This window comes from Gymnoscopelus microlampas, assembly GCF_963454915.1.
Source record: "Gymnoscopelus microlampas genome assembly, chromosome: 7".
Classification (NCBI taxonomy): domain Eukaryota; kingdom Metazoa; phylum Chordata; class Actinopteri; order Myctophiformes; family Myctophidae; genus Gymnoscopelus; species Gymnoscopelus microlampas.
The window spans coordinates 49,863,459-49,880,988 of NC_139944.1; the positions used below are offsets into that span (position 1 = coordinate 49,863,459).

At 42.3% G+C, this 17,530-nt stretch overlaps 1 protein-coding gene across 4 annotated transcripts in view; it reads right to left on the reverse strand.

Moving 5' to 3' along the window:
• Positions 1-273: 273 nt before the first annotated feature.
• The window catches only part of kif21b (kinesin family member 21B), a 124,671-nt gene continuing 107,414 nt past the window's right edge, over positions 274-17,530 (reverse strand). For 2 of the 4 annotated variants that reach the window (XR_014601065.1, XR_014601066.1), the window contains 3 exons: positions 10,142-10,341; positions 7,459-7,610; positions 274-5,462 (listed from right to left, as the gene is read on the reverse strand). Coding sequence is in view for 2 of the 4 variants with exons in the window: in XM_084061209.1 (XP_083917335.1) it covers positions 5,414-5,462; positions 10,142-10,341 (249 nt within the window). In the remaining 2 variants the exon portion in view is untranslated. The remainder of the gene's footprint in view (positions 5,463-7,458; positions 7,611-10,141; positions 10,342-17,530) is intronic. The other 2 variants (XM_084061209.1, XM_084061208.1) reach the window with 1 other exon arrangement.

Here is a 17,530-nt window from a genome sequence, read left to right on the forward strand (position 1 = left end):
GTTCTATATTGTCTGAATCAGCTTTGTTTGTGTTTGTTTACGAGGTAAAAGAGTGACTTTGAGAGCTGTTTCACTGTAGAATGTTAGGTCAATGAGGAGCATATTTTGAATTATCAATTTCTAATTATTTTAGATTTCTTGTCCACTTTGGAGTTACATCATGGAAAGGTAACTACACAACCCAAACCTCTACCAAAGTGGTCTTGCCCTTTAAACCCTCTCTGAGTCTTAGAGAAACGGTCAAACGGACTTGACCGGACTCAGCTATTTTTTGGCGAATGTTACCCCCATAATAGGGATGCTGGGGTTCAAGTGGTTAACTATAATGATAATGAGTACATTTGGATGGATTTTGATTGGCTGTCAGTGTTGCAATCGCTCTGAAAGTGTTGTCCACCGTTTTGTTTGTTTGTTTGTTTGTTTTATAGTTGATGTGGACTCTGCCATCCACTTGAGTTAGAATCATTTTCAAAATGGCATTTGTCGTTATAGTTAAATCGGTGTGGACGACCCAAGATATGGAAGGAGATAAAAGGCTCAAGTAGCATTATTACAGCACAGCAAGTGCACCACAGAGCTAGTAAAAGCTAGCTCAGTTTGGCAAATTGTCACAGCTGAGAGTGTAAGAGTCCAAAGTATAGGCTACTAGTAGTCATAAAACTATCGTGTAATACAGGTTCAAATAATCACCGATTACACATCGTACCATTCACTCTATAGTTTGATCACATTGCTTTTTTTTATGGCAGTCCATCCACAAACATCATACTGTACTCAGTAAAATCATCAGGGTTTACAGCGGTTTACACTCATTTTGCCGTGTTAACTCTGAAGACATTTTGAACAATTTACTGTCATACAATTTCAGTGCATCTTCTCAGAGACCTTTTAGCATCGGCCAAATGTCTGATACATAAGATTTAATTTAAGACAAAATGCATGTGCATAAAACTGCAGTACAAAGATAAATAAACAAAGTTAAAGATGAGACCAAACGAGATGTGAGAGGAAGAAAATAAACGCAGATGGTACCTTCAAGTCATTTTCTAAAATGATGGAGAAGAAAAAACAGACAAACAAATAAAGAAAAGTCTTTCACAAGTCATTTGGTCAAATTCATGAGCTACATACAAAGATTCATAATAGGGTCCAGTCGAAACGGTACTATGACTACAATTATCCTGCAACCCCTACCTGAGTTTTTAATCAAAATCCCCCCCCCCCCCTCCCCCCTCATACACACACTGTATCCACACTCACACACCTGCACAACACAACCCCTTTGAAATGGAAAAACCAAAACAAATTCACATCACTATGTTCTGCGGACTGGAAGCAGCTTCAAAGTAATGCTAGTGACATCATAAACACACACGGGGAGACGATAAGACACTCAGCGCTCAGTAGAAAGCGTAGTGCTTATCGTTGCTGTCGGGCAGAAACCTCTTATCTCGGCTCACCTTACAATCCAGGGCACTTCACCCCAAGGATCAGGTCAAAAACCTGGGTGTCATTTTTGACTCCGATTTGAAAATGCATCAGAAATGTTACGAAAATATCATTTTGCCATCTAAGATACATTGTCAAAGTCCGACCATTTCTTTCCCAGACACTGAGAAATGAATTCATTGTTTTATCACTAGCAGGCTTGATTACTGTAATGCTCTCCTGTCTGGTCTTCCAAAAGAAAAAGCTATAGGTTTTGTCCAGAATGCAGCAGCTCGTGTGTTGACAAAGACCAAACGGAGAGCAAACATTACCCCTATTTTAAAGTCTCTGCATTGGTTGCCTGTCAGTTTTAGAATAGATTTCTGAGATCCTTTCACTGGTTTTTAAGTCATTTAATGGGATGGCACCTGCCTACTTGTCAGCAATGCTTCATAAGTACGTGCCTTTGCCTTTTTTTTCTCTTTTCTTTTTTAAAGTCTTGAACTTTTTTTCCTGTGCAAATAAATACAAATAAAGCTTGATTGATTGATCTCTGTATTTTAACTTGTTGTGTTTTTTCATAAATGAATGCCCTATTTGATCATACTACAGTTACTTTTGAATTTGAAACCTTGAAAAGTAACAGTTTTGGACATATGAGGTTTCCACTCCGACAGCAACGTTATGCTAGAACCAATTCCTCACTTCAGATCCCTGTGTTTTCTGAGTGTACGGTGGGGAGCTGTTAGGGGGTTAAAGTGTCTTTGCTCAGGGACACTTAAGCCACAATTCATGCTTTGTGGTGCGCTGAAAATAGCAGACTTACAAGCTCACAATGGCGTTGCATTCGCGAAGCATTGTGAGCTTGTAGGTCTACTATTTTCGTTGTTGTGCGACCGAGCATAAAGTAGGCTTTAGCAGGGTGAGCTGAGGGTCGAAACATCGACCTTCTGGTTCCCAGACAGCCTTACTTTACCCACTCAGCTATGGCGGCCACTGTACGAGGTTGATCCTCAAAAGCATTGAAAGATAACCCGACTCTCAAGACTCAGGAGTTTATGATGTGGAAAAGGGCTCTACGAACAACCAGGAGATTAGTTTTCTTGAAACAATCACAGGTCGTTATGGAGTGATCTTTCACTTAAAGAGGACTGACTGAAATCATAAATTGAAATCAATAAGAATACTCGTTCCTCCAAATATCGAGAAAGGAGTGTCTGACAGACAGTAGAAAAGATAATGGACCTGGCGTTTAAGCCTGGGCTTATTTGTGTTGCCTGTAGCTGTCTGAATGTGTGTGTGTGTGTGTGTGTGTGTGTGTGTGTGTGTGTGTGTGTGTGTGTGTGTGTGTGTGTGTGTGTTTGTGTGTGTGTGTGTGTGTGTCAAGGGAGTCTTGCCAGAGTGATAAATATGTTTCAATAAAGAGACTCTAAATCAAGGCAGTGAGAGGAATGCCAAACCCGATCAGGCAAGATGGGAGTGCCTAAAAATACACAATTGTGCGCGAGGGCACATGCATGTCTGGTGTATAGTACGCACATGTGTGCTACGCACGTCGCCCACGCTACAACCCTCTCTAGGCAAACAAAGGCAAGATCTCGTTTGACAGCAAACACATTGGCGTTAGAAAGTAAGGATTTCATGAAAGAAAGAAAGAAACAAAAAAAGTGGGGCTACAGTATAATCTCTAATTAAACCATTAAGACCGGGAACGCATCTGTGTCATTTTAAGATTTCTTTGGCTATTAGAAAATAGCAGATATACAAGCTTATAGCTTCTTCTCATAGATCTGCTTTTCTTTTTAATCTTGAAAATGTGTGCAAATCTTTGAATGTATATATTTTTAAAGCGAACATTTGCAACTCAAATCTTTGTTTCTGGGGGGGTCCCTGGAACAACACATTTTGAGATGGGGGTCCGCGGCCAAATACTACATATGTAAAAATGTTTTCTAAATCCTAACAGTATGTTGCTATATCAGTGGTGCTCAAACTTTTCCATGTCAAGGACCCCCAAGATTAGCTTGTAGATCTGCAAAAAAATGTTTAATCGTGGAAAATCTGTGCAAATCTTTGAATATTTTTAACTCAAATCTTTGCTTCTGGGACGGTCCCTGGAACAACACATTTTGAGATGGGGGTCCGCGGCCAAATACGTATCTCGGTGCCGCACTATGAGCTTGTATATCTGCTATTTTTGAATAGCCAAAGAAATGCGTTCCTGGAATGAATGGGTTTAAACTGGCCTCCCAGAGAGGTGGGTTTGGCTGGAGAACAGTGGCACACATACGGTTGGCAACTCAGCTTGATGCTGTTCGCCAACTGTGGAGTACAGAGGCAGGAAAGAGGGGGGCTCCAACCCCCTCCCACCCCCTATTTGTGTGGAGCTTTAGTGGGGGGGGGGGGGGGGGGAGAATGGGGGGGGGGGGGGGTTGGCCCCGATACTGTAGTATCGTACAGATAATAATCTGGCACTTTAGCCCCCAGTAGAGCATAATGCCTCACAAAGGTAGCTGTAAAAGTGTGTGTGTGTGTGTGTGTGTGTGTGTGTGTGTGTGTGTGTGTGTGTGTGTGTGTGTGTGTGTGTGTGTGTGTGTGTGTGTGTGTGTGTGTGTGTGTGTGTGTGTGTGTGTGTGTGTGTGTGCGTGTGTGTGAGCGAGAGAAAAAGAGAGAGATAGAGAGAGAGCGAGCGAGCACGCATTAGTATGAGTGTGTGCACACCCAGGGGGTGTTTCTTATTCCTGCTAGAGTAAGCACTTCACAGTGCAGAGATAACACACAGAAGAACGAGCTACAGTCGTTTCCACCCGGACCCGGCGCTATTTCAGTTTGCGTTATTGGACCTGCCTGGGCTTTCCCCGAGTTGCAAGGTCAGCACTCTGCAACCGCCAACAAACAAGCCACGGCGGACGAATTCCAGCAGATGAACGAACCCCACACCGTACATCAAAATGAAGACATCAAAATGTCAAGCACCGGGGTATTTGTACACTGAGGTAGGAAAAGGAAAAAGGAAAACAAACAAGAAATAAAACGACACTAACGTCAGTGAGTTCAGACTTGATGAACGGAATAAAGAGAGTTCTTCCTCCTCCTGGGCTTATGGAGGTTACGAGAATCAAACAAACAGCAGGATCGTGAAAATGTCAAATAAAGCAGACAGTTCACAGCGTTGTTGAGTGTATACAGTACATGGTTGTGTAAAGAGAGACCAGGGTAAACATTTGTATGTCAAATATTCCAGTGACACTAAAACCGCCCCTCCGGAAAACACCCCACCAAAAAATACCCAAGTGTTCAATGAGCATTCACCCGAAGTGCAAATGAAAATCTACCTGCTTGCCAGGCATATAAATACGGTCCTCCAATGTCTGAACGCCGCTGAACACAAGCGGTCCTGAAGGGAGAAACACAACCCCCCCCCTCATTAGTGGGTCTAGAAGCGGGATTCCTCTGCGTCTCTGTTTCTCTGGGCCAGTTCTGTTGCTTCATTACATGAATAACATGACTATGAGTCAACTGTACATGTCTCAGTGTTGTCCTGATGGGACTTTCCTGTCTGTCCCCCAAAAAAGAAGCACAGGTAAATACATGAAGGACACTTTTTCTTTTCTTTTTGTCTTTGAAAATGTTTTGACAAGTGTGGTTGTTATCTGGCACGAACAGAAATGGCTCCGCTGCATTGGGATCCCGGCAGCTGGGATTATCTATTATTTTTGGGGGTTTTAATCTGTCCAAATATGATCGCATCTAAATGGCACTTTCAGATTGGCAGTGAAAAAAAACAAAAAAATAGTCCAAGATTTTGCCTTTTTTTGCACGTTTTCCTCCAGTGTGTCGTGTTCAAAAAAGGTACGAAGAAAAACACTGTGGTGGCCTTCAGGACGGACATCAGCGTCCGGGACGCGGAGGTCAGCCTGGAGGTCAGGCTGGAGGTCAGCGTGTCAGCGATCAGTAGCAGAGAGAGACACACTCCTTTCTTTCATCACCTCTTCTTCCACACCTTGGCTTGCCAGATCTTCACCCTCATGTCACTGGATGGATGGATGGATGGACAGATATTGGGGTGGGAGAAATGAGAATGAGAGAAATTAGAGAGGAAAGCGACAGGCATATAAACACAAGATGAGGAAAATAAGATTGTCACTGAAGAAAGGAATAATGAATGTCTTGTATCTCATTGAACATCCTGCACATCAGACAAATATGATAAAATACCACTGTTCACTCGCTCCTGTATCTCTGTCTCCTGCACGCGCACGCGCACACGCACACACACACACACACACACACACACACACACACACACACACACACACACTTCTGTTCTCTTCATCTCCACACTTTAGCCACCATGATGAGTAAGTAGCCTTTTTAGGAAACGTACAAAGAAACATAATTGCATTAGGAACTTTGGCATAAATTATTAACCCCATTATTCTTCCCCACAGTAAGTACTTCAATTCCCAGCTTCGCCAATTTAATGGTCAGCTTCTTGCTAATGCACGACAGGCCACTAGTCACATTACACCTCTCATGTCAGCTAAAACCTGTTAATACCCAGAATAACATGGCATTAGGCTATTAACACTATAACTGGCGTCAACGGCCCCCCAAAAAAGGTTTACTTAGTTAGTTAACCGCTCTAAAAGAGCACTTACAGGTGGCTGCATTTCGGAACTGGCCCCTGTTAAAAGTCAAAGCCTGCCTTTTGTTGGCCCCCCTGCAGTATCTATGAGGACCCCCTGTTGAAGACCCCTCTGGTTTAAGTGGTTAAGAGCACACATATTGTATCTGTACAGATTGGACAGGTTATCAATTCTAAGAAGAACTATGAGTCACTTCATACACAGCTAAAGCTGCATGGGTGGAGGTGGGGGGGTGCTTGGGGTGTACAGAACAAATGGTAAGTGAGATGCAAACAGGACGACAGAGAAAAACTGAGATCCACATAAAGGAAGCGTGTAAAAAGCAGAGGAGAAATGTTAAGTTAACAAGGCTGACAAAAGGACAAAAATAAGGATGCAAGGGGAGGAGAAGAAATAATGTGGGGGGGAAAATGAGCAGAGGTTATTATCGTCTTGTGTTCTGTGAGAAAAAAGGAGCCAACTAAGGCCCCGTTTAGACGACAACCGGTCTCTAGAGAAAACGGCAAAATAAAATATCAGATGCGCCTTCCTTCTGCTTAGACGACAACGGCGTTATCGGGGGTTGAAAGCGCAACAAAGTGAAACCCCCTTCCAGAGTGGAAGTCTTTGAAAACGCTCCGCCTCGCGTCTCCATGTAAAAAACGGGCAACACGGGGGAATCCCCAAAACGTGTGACGTCGTGGCTCACGGCGCGTATGCCGTTACATCGATGTAAACAAACAGCTGCGATAGGAAGTAGAACGGAAGTGGTTCTATACGCATGCGTGACTGGTCTACTGTAATCCGTTTTCAAATCACTGTTGCGTCTCCGTGTAAACACAGAATGTCAATGTCGTTCTCTATTCCAATGGTTTTCAACCCTTTTCATATCAAGGTCCATTAGTTATTCGGCATTTGAGCCACGGACCACCATGTGATGAGATTTAGACTCTCAGACCCACAATTCCATGCTGTATTGATGCGGTACCATAGGAGAGATAACAGTTAAACGTTGATCAACATAACAATTCATCTACATGTTCTAATTATGTAGACTTCTTGTAAATTAAGTAATGCAGATGTTTTACAATAATTTAACTCTTGAGAGCGTAAAATAAAACCAAATGGACCCGTAAGGGTCCATTTGGTTTCATTTTACGCTCTCAAGAGTTAAAGATCTACAGTATATGGGTCCATTTGGTTACCAACTCTCCATCATTTAGCTGGGGACCACCTGGAACCCCCTCAAGGACCACTGGCTGAGAACCACTGCTCTATTCTGATCGTTGCCGTGTAAACGTGGCCTATAAGTAAATTGGGTTTAAGTGGTTAAAGAAAAAAAATGAAATAAAAAGAGATGCAGCTGGGTGGAGGAGGTGGAGGAACATTAGTGAGAGAGTACCCGAGGAGGAGTGGGAGGAGGAGGGTGGGGTTGGTGAGCAGAGCGGAGGCAGTCATGGCAGGCTGGTGGCTCGGCCCTTGATGGCCAGGACCCGACGGGGCAGACACGGGGTTAAACCCGGTATATAGCTCCACAACTTCACTCTGCAATCACTGGATTATTATGATGGAAGAGAGGAGAGGAGAGGAGAGGGTGAAAGGAGAGGAGAGAAGGGGAAAAAAAGATGCACAGGGAAAAAAAAGAAAAAGAGTAGAGAGGCATGAAGAGGTGAAAGCAGACAAGAGAGAGAAATTGCCCGTGGAGGAAGAAGGCAAGATAATAAAAACAAGGAGGAAAAGGGCGAGAACAAAATGATGACGATGATGGGATGATGGGAGACATTATACGGATGAGAGAAACGCAGAGGACAGACAGAGGAACAAAGAGAGAGAGAGAGAGATGTGTCAGACAGGAAGTAAAATAAGTTAAGAATCCTTTATAAGGTCTAGGAGCAGTGTTGTTGGGGTTGAGTGCTGGGGTTGAGTATTTACTCAACCCCAGTACTTGAGTATGGATACTCCTGGTCAAATATTACTCCACTAAGTGATGCTCTGTCAAATTTGTACTTGAGTGAAAGAACTGGAGAACTTACTTTGTATTCAAAAGCAGTGCATTTAGACGTTTTCCAAACAAATGTCATTTCCAGAAACTTTACAGAAATATCAATAATAGTGAACATTACAGATCTACACGCTCACAGCACATTGTACAGTGAGCTTGTAGATCTGCTATGTTTTACAATATTTGAAATGCTAAATGATAGATAGTTAGGAACCAAATGGACCCTTATGGGTCTGTAACTCGGAGTCTACAAATGGAACCAAATGGACCCGTTAGGGTCCATTTTGTACACTCTCAGAGTTACATTAACATTGATTTTACAATATAAATTGGGGTGCCAGAGATAGATAGAAATGCCATTAAATGGTGGGGGTCCGTAGTCCTAATGCATGTGGGGTCCTTGAAATTAAAATGGTTTAAAATCCCTGCTTGAGCCGTAAAAATCTTCTCTTATGGGGATCCCTGGCATTTCTTTTCAAATGGGGGTATGCGGGCTAATAAGTGTCAATTTGGGGGTCCTTGACATGAGAAAGTTTGAGAACCACTGCCCTGACCCATACTCAAAAAAGAAAGTGCAGTATCGGAGCGAATGTACTTAGTCCACCACTGCACACAGACAGACAGGAAGGAAAATAAGTTCTGGAGGTAGGAGTCCATTCAGCTGAATAAGGACGCGAGGGAGAAAACAACCAAATGAATGCAGACGGCAGGAAGGAGAGAGCGGGCAGCAGAAAATAGCCCTCTAACCCATTAAAAGCGGGAACGCATCTGTGTATAACCACCATAAACCATTATTTCATACTGTACTTCTTGGCTATTAAAAAATAGCAGACATACAGGCTCATAGCACAGCACCGAGTGCCGTGCTATGAGCTTGTAGATCGATGTAGATCGATCTACAAGCTCAATACGATTGAGCAATGATAGCAATGATTGAGCAATTGATACATTGCTCGATACGATGTATCGATACGATACATTGCTCGATACGATTGTACATACAGTACATCGATCTACAATCGATGTATCTATCGATTGTAGATCGATAGATGGGGGGGAGGCAGACAAATACATATAATTTTGGGGGTCCTTGACATGAAAAAGCAATATATATAGCAACATACGTTTTAAAAATCAAAAATAGCAGATCTACAAGCTCATAGCGCGGCACCGAGTGCCGCGCTATGAGCTTGTAGATCTGTTATTTTTTAATGAGACAGTATGCGTTGCCGGATTGAATGGGCTAATGCACGTAATACAGCCAACAAACACATTATCTGGTCGTTGCGATGCGGCAGGAAACACACACCTCATGGTACCAGCAGATAATGAAGGGTTGTTATAGTGTTCCTGAGTGTTCATTGAACTCTGGAAGGGTAACGAATGGACCTGTGAGGGTCAATGGGCAGCACTCAGGAAATTGACCTGTGCGGGTCAATTAACGCTCGGGATTTTTACTGTGTACTAACGCATGTAAACATTCTCACACTCTCACACACGCACACACACACACACACACACACACACAGCTTGCAGTGCACTACACATGTTGAGTGAATCACACGCCTCTAGTCCGCGTGCTGAGAGGGAAGATGTTTTTTGTGAAACGCCGGGTAAATGTGTCCGTGATGACGGACATCCTGTTATTACCCCTCCTTCTGTTATTTGGAAGTGTTACTAGTTGTTAAGGTCGGGCCTATAATGCATTTTAAGCACATTTATGATGCATTACAATCAGTGGTGTAAAGTAACGAAGTACATTTACTCAAGTAGGCCTACTGTACTTAAGTACTTTTACTTTAGATCGGCTATTTTCAGCATGCAACCAAGTGTAAAAACAGCCATTACGACGCCAGCAAAGCACCGCCAAAATACATTTTAGTCGACTAAATCAACTGTAGATTTAGTCTACTATAATCTTATGATATTTAGTCGACTAAAACTAGACAAAAAACTAAAACATTACAGATGGCTAAAATATGACTGAAACTAAATGGAATTTTATTTAAAAGACTATGACTAAAGCTAAATAAAAAATTGCTGTCAAAATCAACACTGCAGCGGGTTTGGCGTTCGTTCCTACCTGGACGCGGTGAAGACGTGCCGGGAGTTGGTGCAGATGGCGTTGATGGGGCTGTCGTGACCCTTGACCTCTCCTATGGGGGTGAAGTTGTCCACGTTCCACACCTTGAGCACGCCGCCCCGGCAGCCGCTCAGCAGCATGGGCCGCCCGGGCACGTACGCCAGGGCACACACCCAGTCCTTGTGGGCGTTGGGGATTTGCTATGAAATAGAGGGGGCGTACAACGGTCAATCAAACTATAATCAATGATTTAAAAAAAAACATTGGTAAAATCGATAACTTAAACACTGGAATAGTTCACCCACAAACTTTTTTTCCCCTATCAATTACACACTCCATGAAACCTTGAATTCATGGAGATTTTATTGTTTTTGTCGCATTCCTGAGCCAAAAATTTGATAACCAGCAGAGGACACTCAATTGAGTTTCTCCTGCTGACCAGACACCTTCCCCCAATGGAAGTATCGCTGGACTAGACACCACTTAAATGTAGCTGCGGGTGGTGAGCGGCCGGTCACAAATGAACCGCGGGTGGTCAGAAATGAAATGTAAAACTTGAGTACTTTTTTTCCGCCACTGCTTGGGACACACACACACACACACACACACACACAGCAACACACTCACTGCTCTGCTCTGCTCCTGCTGCGGTGCATCTTTTCATGTCTGGAGTGTTCTTTATCTCGTCACATTGTAAATTATAGAGCAATTATGAGCTGCAGACGGACGTTTTTTAATGGATATTTTCGGCCATATGGGAACGGCAACATGTCAGTTCTTCAGCACTTCAAAGCACCAAAGTAAACCGAAGCAGAAGCATGAGAGCAGCACCACTGAGATGATTTTGGATCTCATTATTTCTACAAGTGAAGTATGGTTTTCTTTTTCTTTTCTGTCTTCCGTCGTGGATCGATGAGAAAGACGTAGGCTTGGCCATTGACCTGACAAATAATGACTGAAAGATGTATCAAAATTAGGTCCCTATCAAATCACCCACAATCCATAGGATCTCCAGATATACAAAGCCACACACAAAATGTTCCGCTATTACCAGTGGTGTAAAGTAACCAAGTACATTTACTCAAGTACTGTACCTAAGCAAAGTTTTGAGGTATTTTTTTTACTTTACTGGAGTATTTCCAATTGTCAATACTTTTACTTCTACTCCACTACATCTCAGAGGCAAATATTATACTTTTACTCCACTACAATCATTTGAAAGCTTTAGTTACTAGTTACTTTGTAGATTTTGATAATCATTACAAAACACACATTGACCCCTTCAGCCCTAAAAACAATTCGGCCATTTGAAAATAGCCTATCTACAAGCTCACAATGCGTCGCGCTACGACGCATTGTGAGCTTGTAGATCGGCTATTTTCAAAGGATTTTTTTTATACATTTGAAAACTTGTGAAATGGGACATTGTGAAAAATTTGTACTTTCTACTTTTGTACTTTAAGTACATTTTGATACCAATAATTTTGTACTTTTACTCAAGTAAATTTGGATTACCGGTAACAGAGGTATTTCTACATTGCAGTATTGATACTTTTACTAGATTAAAAAAATGTAGTACGGTTCTGCTATTACCACTTTGATGTACTTAACTGTAACAAGAAAGAAAAACAGCATCATTTTAGTGACTGTAATTTACTGTAGTCTTGAACCAAAGCTCAGAGCCATCCTCAGCCATTAAACGATTAGACAATGGAAGCCAAGAAGTGATTTAAAAACTGCAACATTATACAAATTGCTATAATTTGCTGTTCGACAGTATGTGTCAAGCATAATCTAGCAGGGTTATCATCACGTCCCTATAAAGCAGTCGCTAAGTACAGCGCCGAGCATGCGTCAGTGATTTTAAAGAATATGCCATTAAAATCAGACATTTAAATCTTCCAGTTTGTACTTTCAAGGGGAGTTGTACGAGCGAACAATGGCAGCAATTGAGAGACATTAAGACATTTTCACTTTTGCTTTGAAGAGAGAGATTCCAACATGTACAGTATGTATTGTACAGGAACTTCATGGGCTGTTTGAACCACACTCTAAATCAGGGGGTTTTAACAGGGGGTCCGGGACCCCAGGGCGTTGCTTCTCAAAGTGGCGTCCTGGGACCCCCAGGGGTCCTTGAGGGGGTTCCAGGGGGTCCCCAGATAGATGATGGATAGTTAGGAACCAAATTGTGTGGTTGTAACTCTGAGAGTGTACAAATGGAACCAAATGGACCCTTGCGGGTCCATTTGGTTCCATTTGTACACTCTCAGAGTTATGGTGGTCTGTGGTCTAATGCAGGGTTCTCAAAGTGGGGTCCGGGGACCCCCATGGCCCTATATCAGCTATTTTCAAAAACATCTTGACATTCTTGGAAAATGCTTGAATATTTTTGACATTTTCAACACCACAATTCTTGTATCTTGTAGGGGGATCCTTGGCACAAAATCTTTTCAGATGGGGGTCCATGGCCAAATACACATTCATTTAGGGGTCCTTGACATGAAAAGGTTTGAGAACCACTGCCCTAGGGGGTCCTCGGAGTTACTACAGGGGGGCCGCCAAACTTTGTGTGATAGGAGTTTTTTCTTTTTTTTTTTACATTAACAACCTGAACCCTAGCATCCTATTTTAAGGAGAACTTTAGCCAAAAATTGCCGATCTACAAGCTCACGTTGTGAGCTTTTCGGCAAAGAGGTTTGGTGTAGAGGGAAAAAAAGAGTACAGAGTGAAAGGTAAAGCTTACTAAGTATTGACGGTTTAGGTGGTTAAATGTCTGGAAATAACATTCCAGACATTTAACATGAATCCAACATACACTGATGAACAAGTCTATGAAGCTTTCTATGAAATCTATGAAAAAGTCTAATCTGCAACACAATTTTATACGTAGGGGTCCCTGATTCATCTCTCTCTCTCAGCTAGGGGGTCCTTGGCCTGCTCGGAATCCTTCAGGCGATGACACTAACAGATCAGTGCTGACATTTTGTTATTTAGATAGAAGTCACGATAATGTACAGTATGTATGTTGTTTACTCGTAAGCAGATGCTACTGTAGCCTACAGCAATAGTTCTCAAACTTTGTCAAGGACCCCAAATGAATATGAATTTGGCAGCGGACCGCCATCTGAAACTATTTCGTGCCAGGCACCCCCCATACAAGACTGTTGAGTATGTCTAAGAGAATATGTTGATGTAAATGGCTCTAAAAACTGATTTATGTATGTAGGAAGTATGTAGGATAATTAAAGTAAAAACATTTGAAGCAACCAATGAAAATGTCTCCTACTTTGGGGTGATAACCAGTTCAATGAATCATACATAGCACAATGATGCGTGAGATCATAACAAATCTACAAATACTATTATCTATTCTATACTATTAACATTTAAGGAATGGAGATGTGTTTCAGAGGTGTTCTGGTAAATTATGTCCCAATAGTCCACTGCTGAGCAATTTGTTTTCTTATTTTGAAAGTAAAACAATTGATTGATCTGTACATTATTTAAAGACTGTTTATTTTAGTTCTAATGAAATCAATGTGAGGCTTAAAAGAAAGTTCAGAATCCAAAGTCCCAGGTATTTCAATGAGTCAACAGAATTGAGGGGAGAATGAATAGACAATTCAGTGGATAAATGAGATTATATCTCGTACCAAACAGCATGCTGCGGGACTTCTGCTTGTTCAATATAAGATTGTTATTTGGAAGCCATTCCTGGACCAAAGACAATTCTCACTGCAGAGAGCTTTGAATCTGAGCTACTGTACATCAGAGTGAGATGAGTGGATAACCGTGTCATTTCTCAATTGTTAGTGACAAAAATGGAACTGTACTGGAGGAGGAGAACGTCATTTTGAAACGTTTTTTAACCGATTGGTTCTATATGGCTCTATTTATTAATAACCTACTGTCAAGCAGTAAGCCCAGCCTACTGTGTCGCTATCCATGGTGCTGAAATCGCATCTCTCTCTCCCCCTCTCTCTCTCTTAGGTCCCAAATGGAAATATTGCAGGACTATATGCTAATAAACTTTGCTGCGGGCGGTCAGAAATGAACTGTGGGCGGTCCGCAGTGGTGGAAAAAGTTCTCAATTTTTTTTACTTAAAAGTGTCAATACTGCAATGTAGAAGTACTCTGTTACGTAATAGTAAGTAAAAGTCCGGAATTCAAAATTGACTTGAATAAAAGTACAGCTATCAAAATGTACTTAAAGTACCAAAAGTAAAGACCCAGTCAAATGTATAAAATGCATAAAAATGTTTTGAAAATAGCCGATCTACAAGCTCACAATGCGTCGCATAGAGACGCATTGTGAGCTTGTACTTGGCTATTTTCAAATGGCTGAAATGTATATAGGGCTGAAGTGGTTAATGCAAGTTTTGTAATAATAATCAAAATCTACAAAGTAACTAGTAACTAAAGTTGTCAAATTGTAGTGGAGTAAAAGGAGAAAGCAGATGGGAGGCATGTTTTTTGGCACGGTGATACATCTGACCTTTCCTTCTCAGAATCAATCACCATGGGTGATTCCAGAGCTGCTCCAGCCCCTCCCGCGTGAAAAAAAAACAAAAAAAACAAAAAGACTGAAAACACGGCTCAGACCACGTTTGGCACCCGATGTGTGTACTTAAGTACAGTACTTGAGTAAAAGTAGTTTCTTTACACCACTGGCGGTCAGAAATTAAACTATTGCGGGAACACAGTGGTCAGACATCCAGCGGGAGACGGGTGGCACTAAGATAACAGTGGCTCTAGTACATAATACTACTTCTCTCAGCAGCACTCTTAATTCCTCTACCACTTACCCTGTGGTTGATAACTTAACTCATTCACTGCCTGAATTATTGCTGGCCGCGTTTGCCCACTGCCAGAGATTTTTCATTGAAAAAAAAAAGTACTCAGGAGCCGAGATACATCATTTTTAAGTTTTAAGTTAACAAGGAAGTGGATGGGAGTCTAGATCTTCAAAAAATCGTATCTAAATAATACGTTTTTACGTCAGTGGCAGCATTGGTAAACGGGAATAATTACGTTTATTACGTCAGTGGCAGTGAATGAGTTAAACTAAGTTTCATGGTGCTTATATCCAAACCTTGCTCTTAGTAAGTCACTCTCTGGATTAGCCTCTGCTAAATTGTAATGTTGAACCCTGACTGACCCCTGTCAACACCAGACAGACAGACAGACTGACATCTGAAACACCCTATTATCACATAAAGACCTGCAAAGGTCAGTCAGACACATTTCATAGCGTAGTGTGGAAACTAAGAACATCCGCATTACGGAGACTGGGGAGCAAATGTTCAACTTCTTTACCTAACGCTTCTCTATTCTACCCGATGCATGAATAGATAACTACTAACTCTAAGCTATCACTGCCACGGCAGAGGATATGTTGAGGTTAAAATGGATGGCTTCGCTTGCTTCGCAAATGAGACAATGCTCAACGTCTCAGACCACGGATTGCTTTCCGCTTACGTTGAATTAGGCTCAGTCTGTCAGTGTGAATAAGTCTTTTCTAATGGCCTTTTGATTGGGCGACACACATTCACATCGACCACGAGGGCACCGTTAACGTACTTCGTCAGGATAACACGTTAGACACTTCGTGTCGTACGGTGAATTGCGAAAATAGTCGATCTACAAGCTTGTGAGATTTTTAATGACAACATAGGGATGCCAGGTTGAGAGAGTATGTTCTGCATCTGCATAAATCCTGAGTGAAAATTGGGAGTTGATGAGATGTTGAGAAAAGCTGCAGGTAGGTGCTACTGATTTATCACCCAATCTCACACACACGCACACGCGCGCACACACACACACACACACACACACACACACACACACACACACACACACACACACACACACACACACACACACACACACACACACACACACACACACACACACACACACACACACACACACACACACACACACACACACACACACACACACACACACACTTATTGGAATGGGATGCATGAACCTGATTAACCTGACTCGTTAGTGTTAATCTGAGTTGCCAGAAGTTTTCGCCAGCTCTCACATACAAACGGGAGGGGCGAGGAACTTCTGGGCCAGAGCCCTGGTATTTGTGGGCGGGATGTAACTTATGCTCAGAATCTGAGCGGACACGCCTCTTACCGGTCTGAGAGATGTGCAACTCGTCTAAAAAGTCAGACGAGAGGCAAACAGCAGTACTCAACAATGGCGGCCGCAATTTCTCAAGGGGAAATTGCTTCCCGTCGCTCCTATTTACATGCAACACCCACTGCATGTGGATCCCGCCCCCTTTTCTTCATTGGCTGTTGATTTGAATCAGAACGCAGTGGCCGCGCCCCTGCTGTCCAGGCTTTGAGCATAAGCCTCCCAGACTAAGTTAGTGTAGATTCAGGGACAGCGGCCAAACAACTTTGTTGAAAATTGGGCGTAATCGTAAAACAGTGCTACTATGGAACATTGAAATGCCCGTTTGTTATACTCTCCAAACAACATGGAATGAAAATAACTTTGTTTCTTTGTGTAGTGAAAGGCTCGCAAGCTTTTACACGCCCATTTTTAAGCTGTCGGCTTGTTAAACTTAATCTCACACATAGTATATAGTATTAACCCCATCTATACTAGGATGTTTTTGTTTGAAAACATTATACCTTTTGCTACATTTGCATCTACTGTATCATCCAAACTAATCAGAACTTTGGTGTCATAAAACATAGACATTTGAAAACGTTTTTTCCCCCGGCACTGCACTTTAGTGTGGACAGGCAGGAAGGGAGACCTTTTGAAAACAATGACACCCACATTCATTGAGTACCACTGGGGCGGCAGTGGCTCAGGGGTAGAGTGAACTGGAAACCGCAAGGTTCCCAGTTCGATCCCGGGCTGGGGGGCTCCCCCAGAGTTAGTGTCGAAGTGTCCTTGAGCAAGACGCTGAACCCCTAATTGCTCCCGATGAGCAGGTTGGTGCCTTGCATGGTTTCCTCCGCCATCGGTGTATGAATGTGTGTGTGAATGGGTGAATGTAATGCACAATCTATGTAAAGCACTTTGGATAAAAGCGATATATAAATGCACCATTTACCAGTGGTTAATTCAACATGGATAACAAATTACAGGCATTACTGCTCTTGTTGTCTATGCTTGCAGCTGTTGTGCAGTTAATCCTTTCAATCCGGGAACACATCTGTGTAATGTAGTTTTAGACTTCTTTGGGCTATTTTGGAAAAAATCTTGAAAATGTGTGCACATTTTTGAATATTATATTATAATATTTTTTTAAAGCGAACATTTGTAACTCAAATCTTTGCTTCTGGGGGGGTCCCTGGAACTAAATATTTTCAGATGAGGGTCCGCGGCCAAATACTTATCATTTTGGGTGATCCT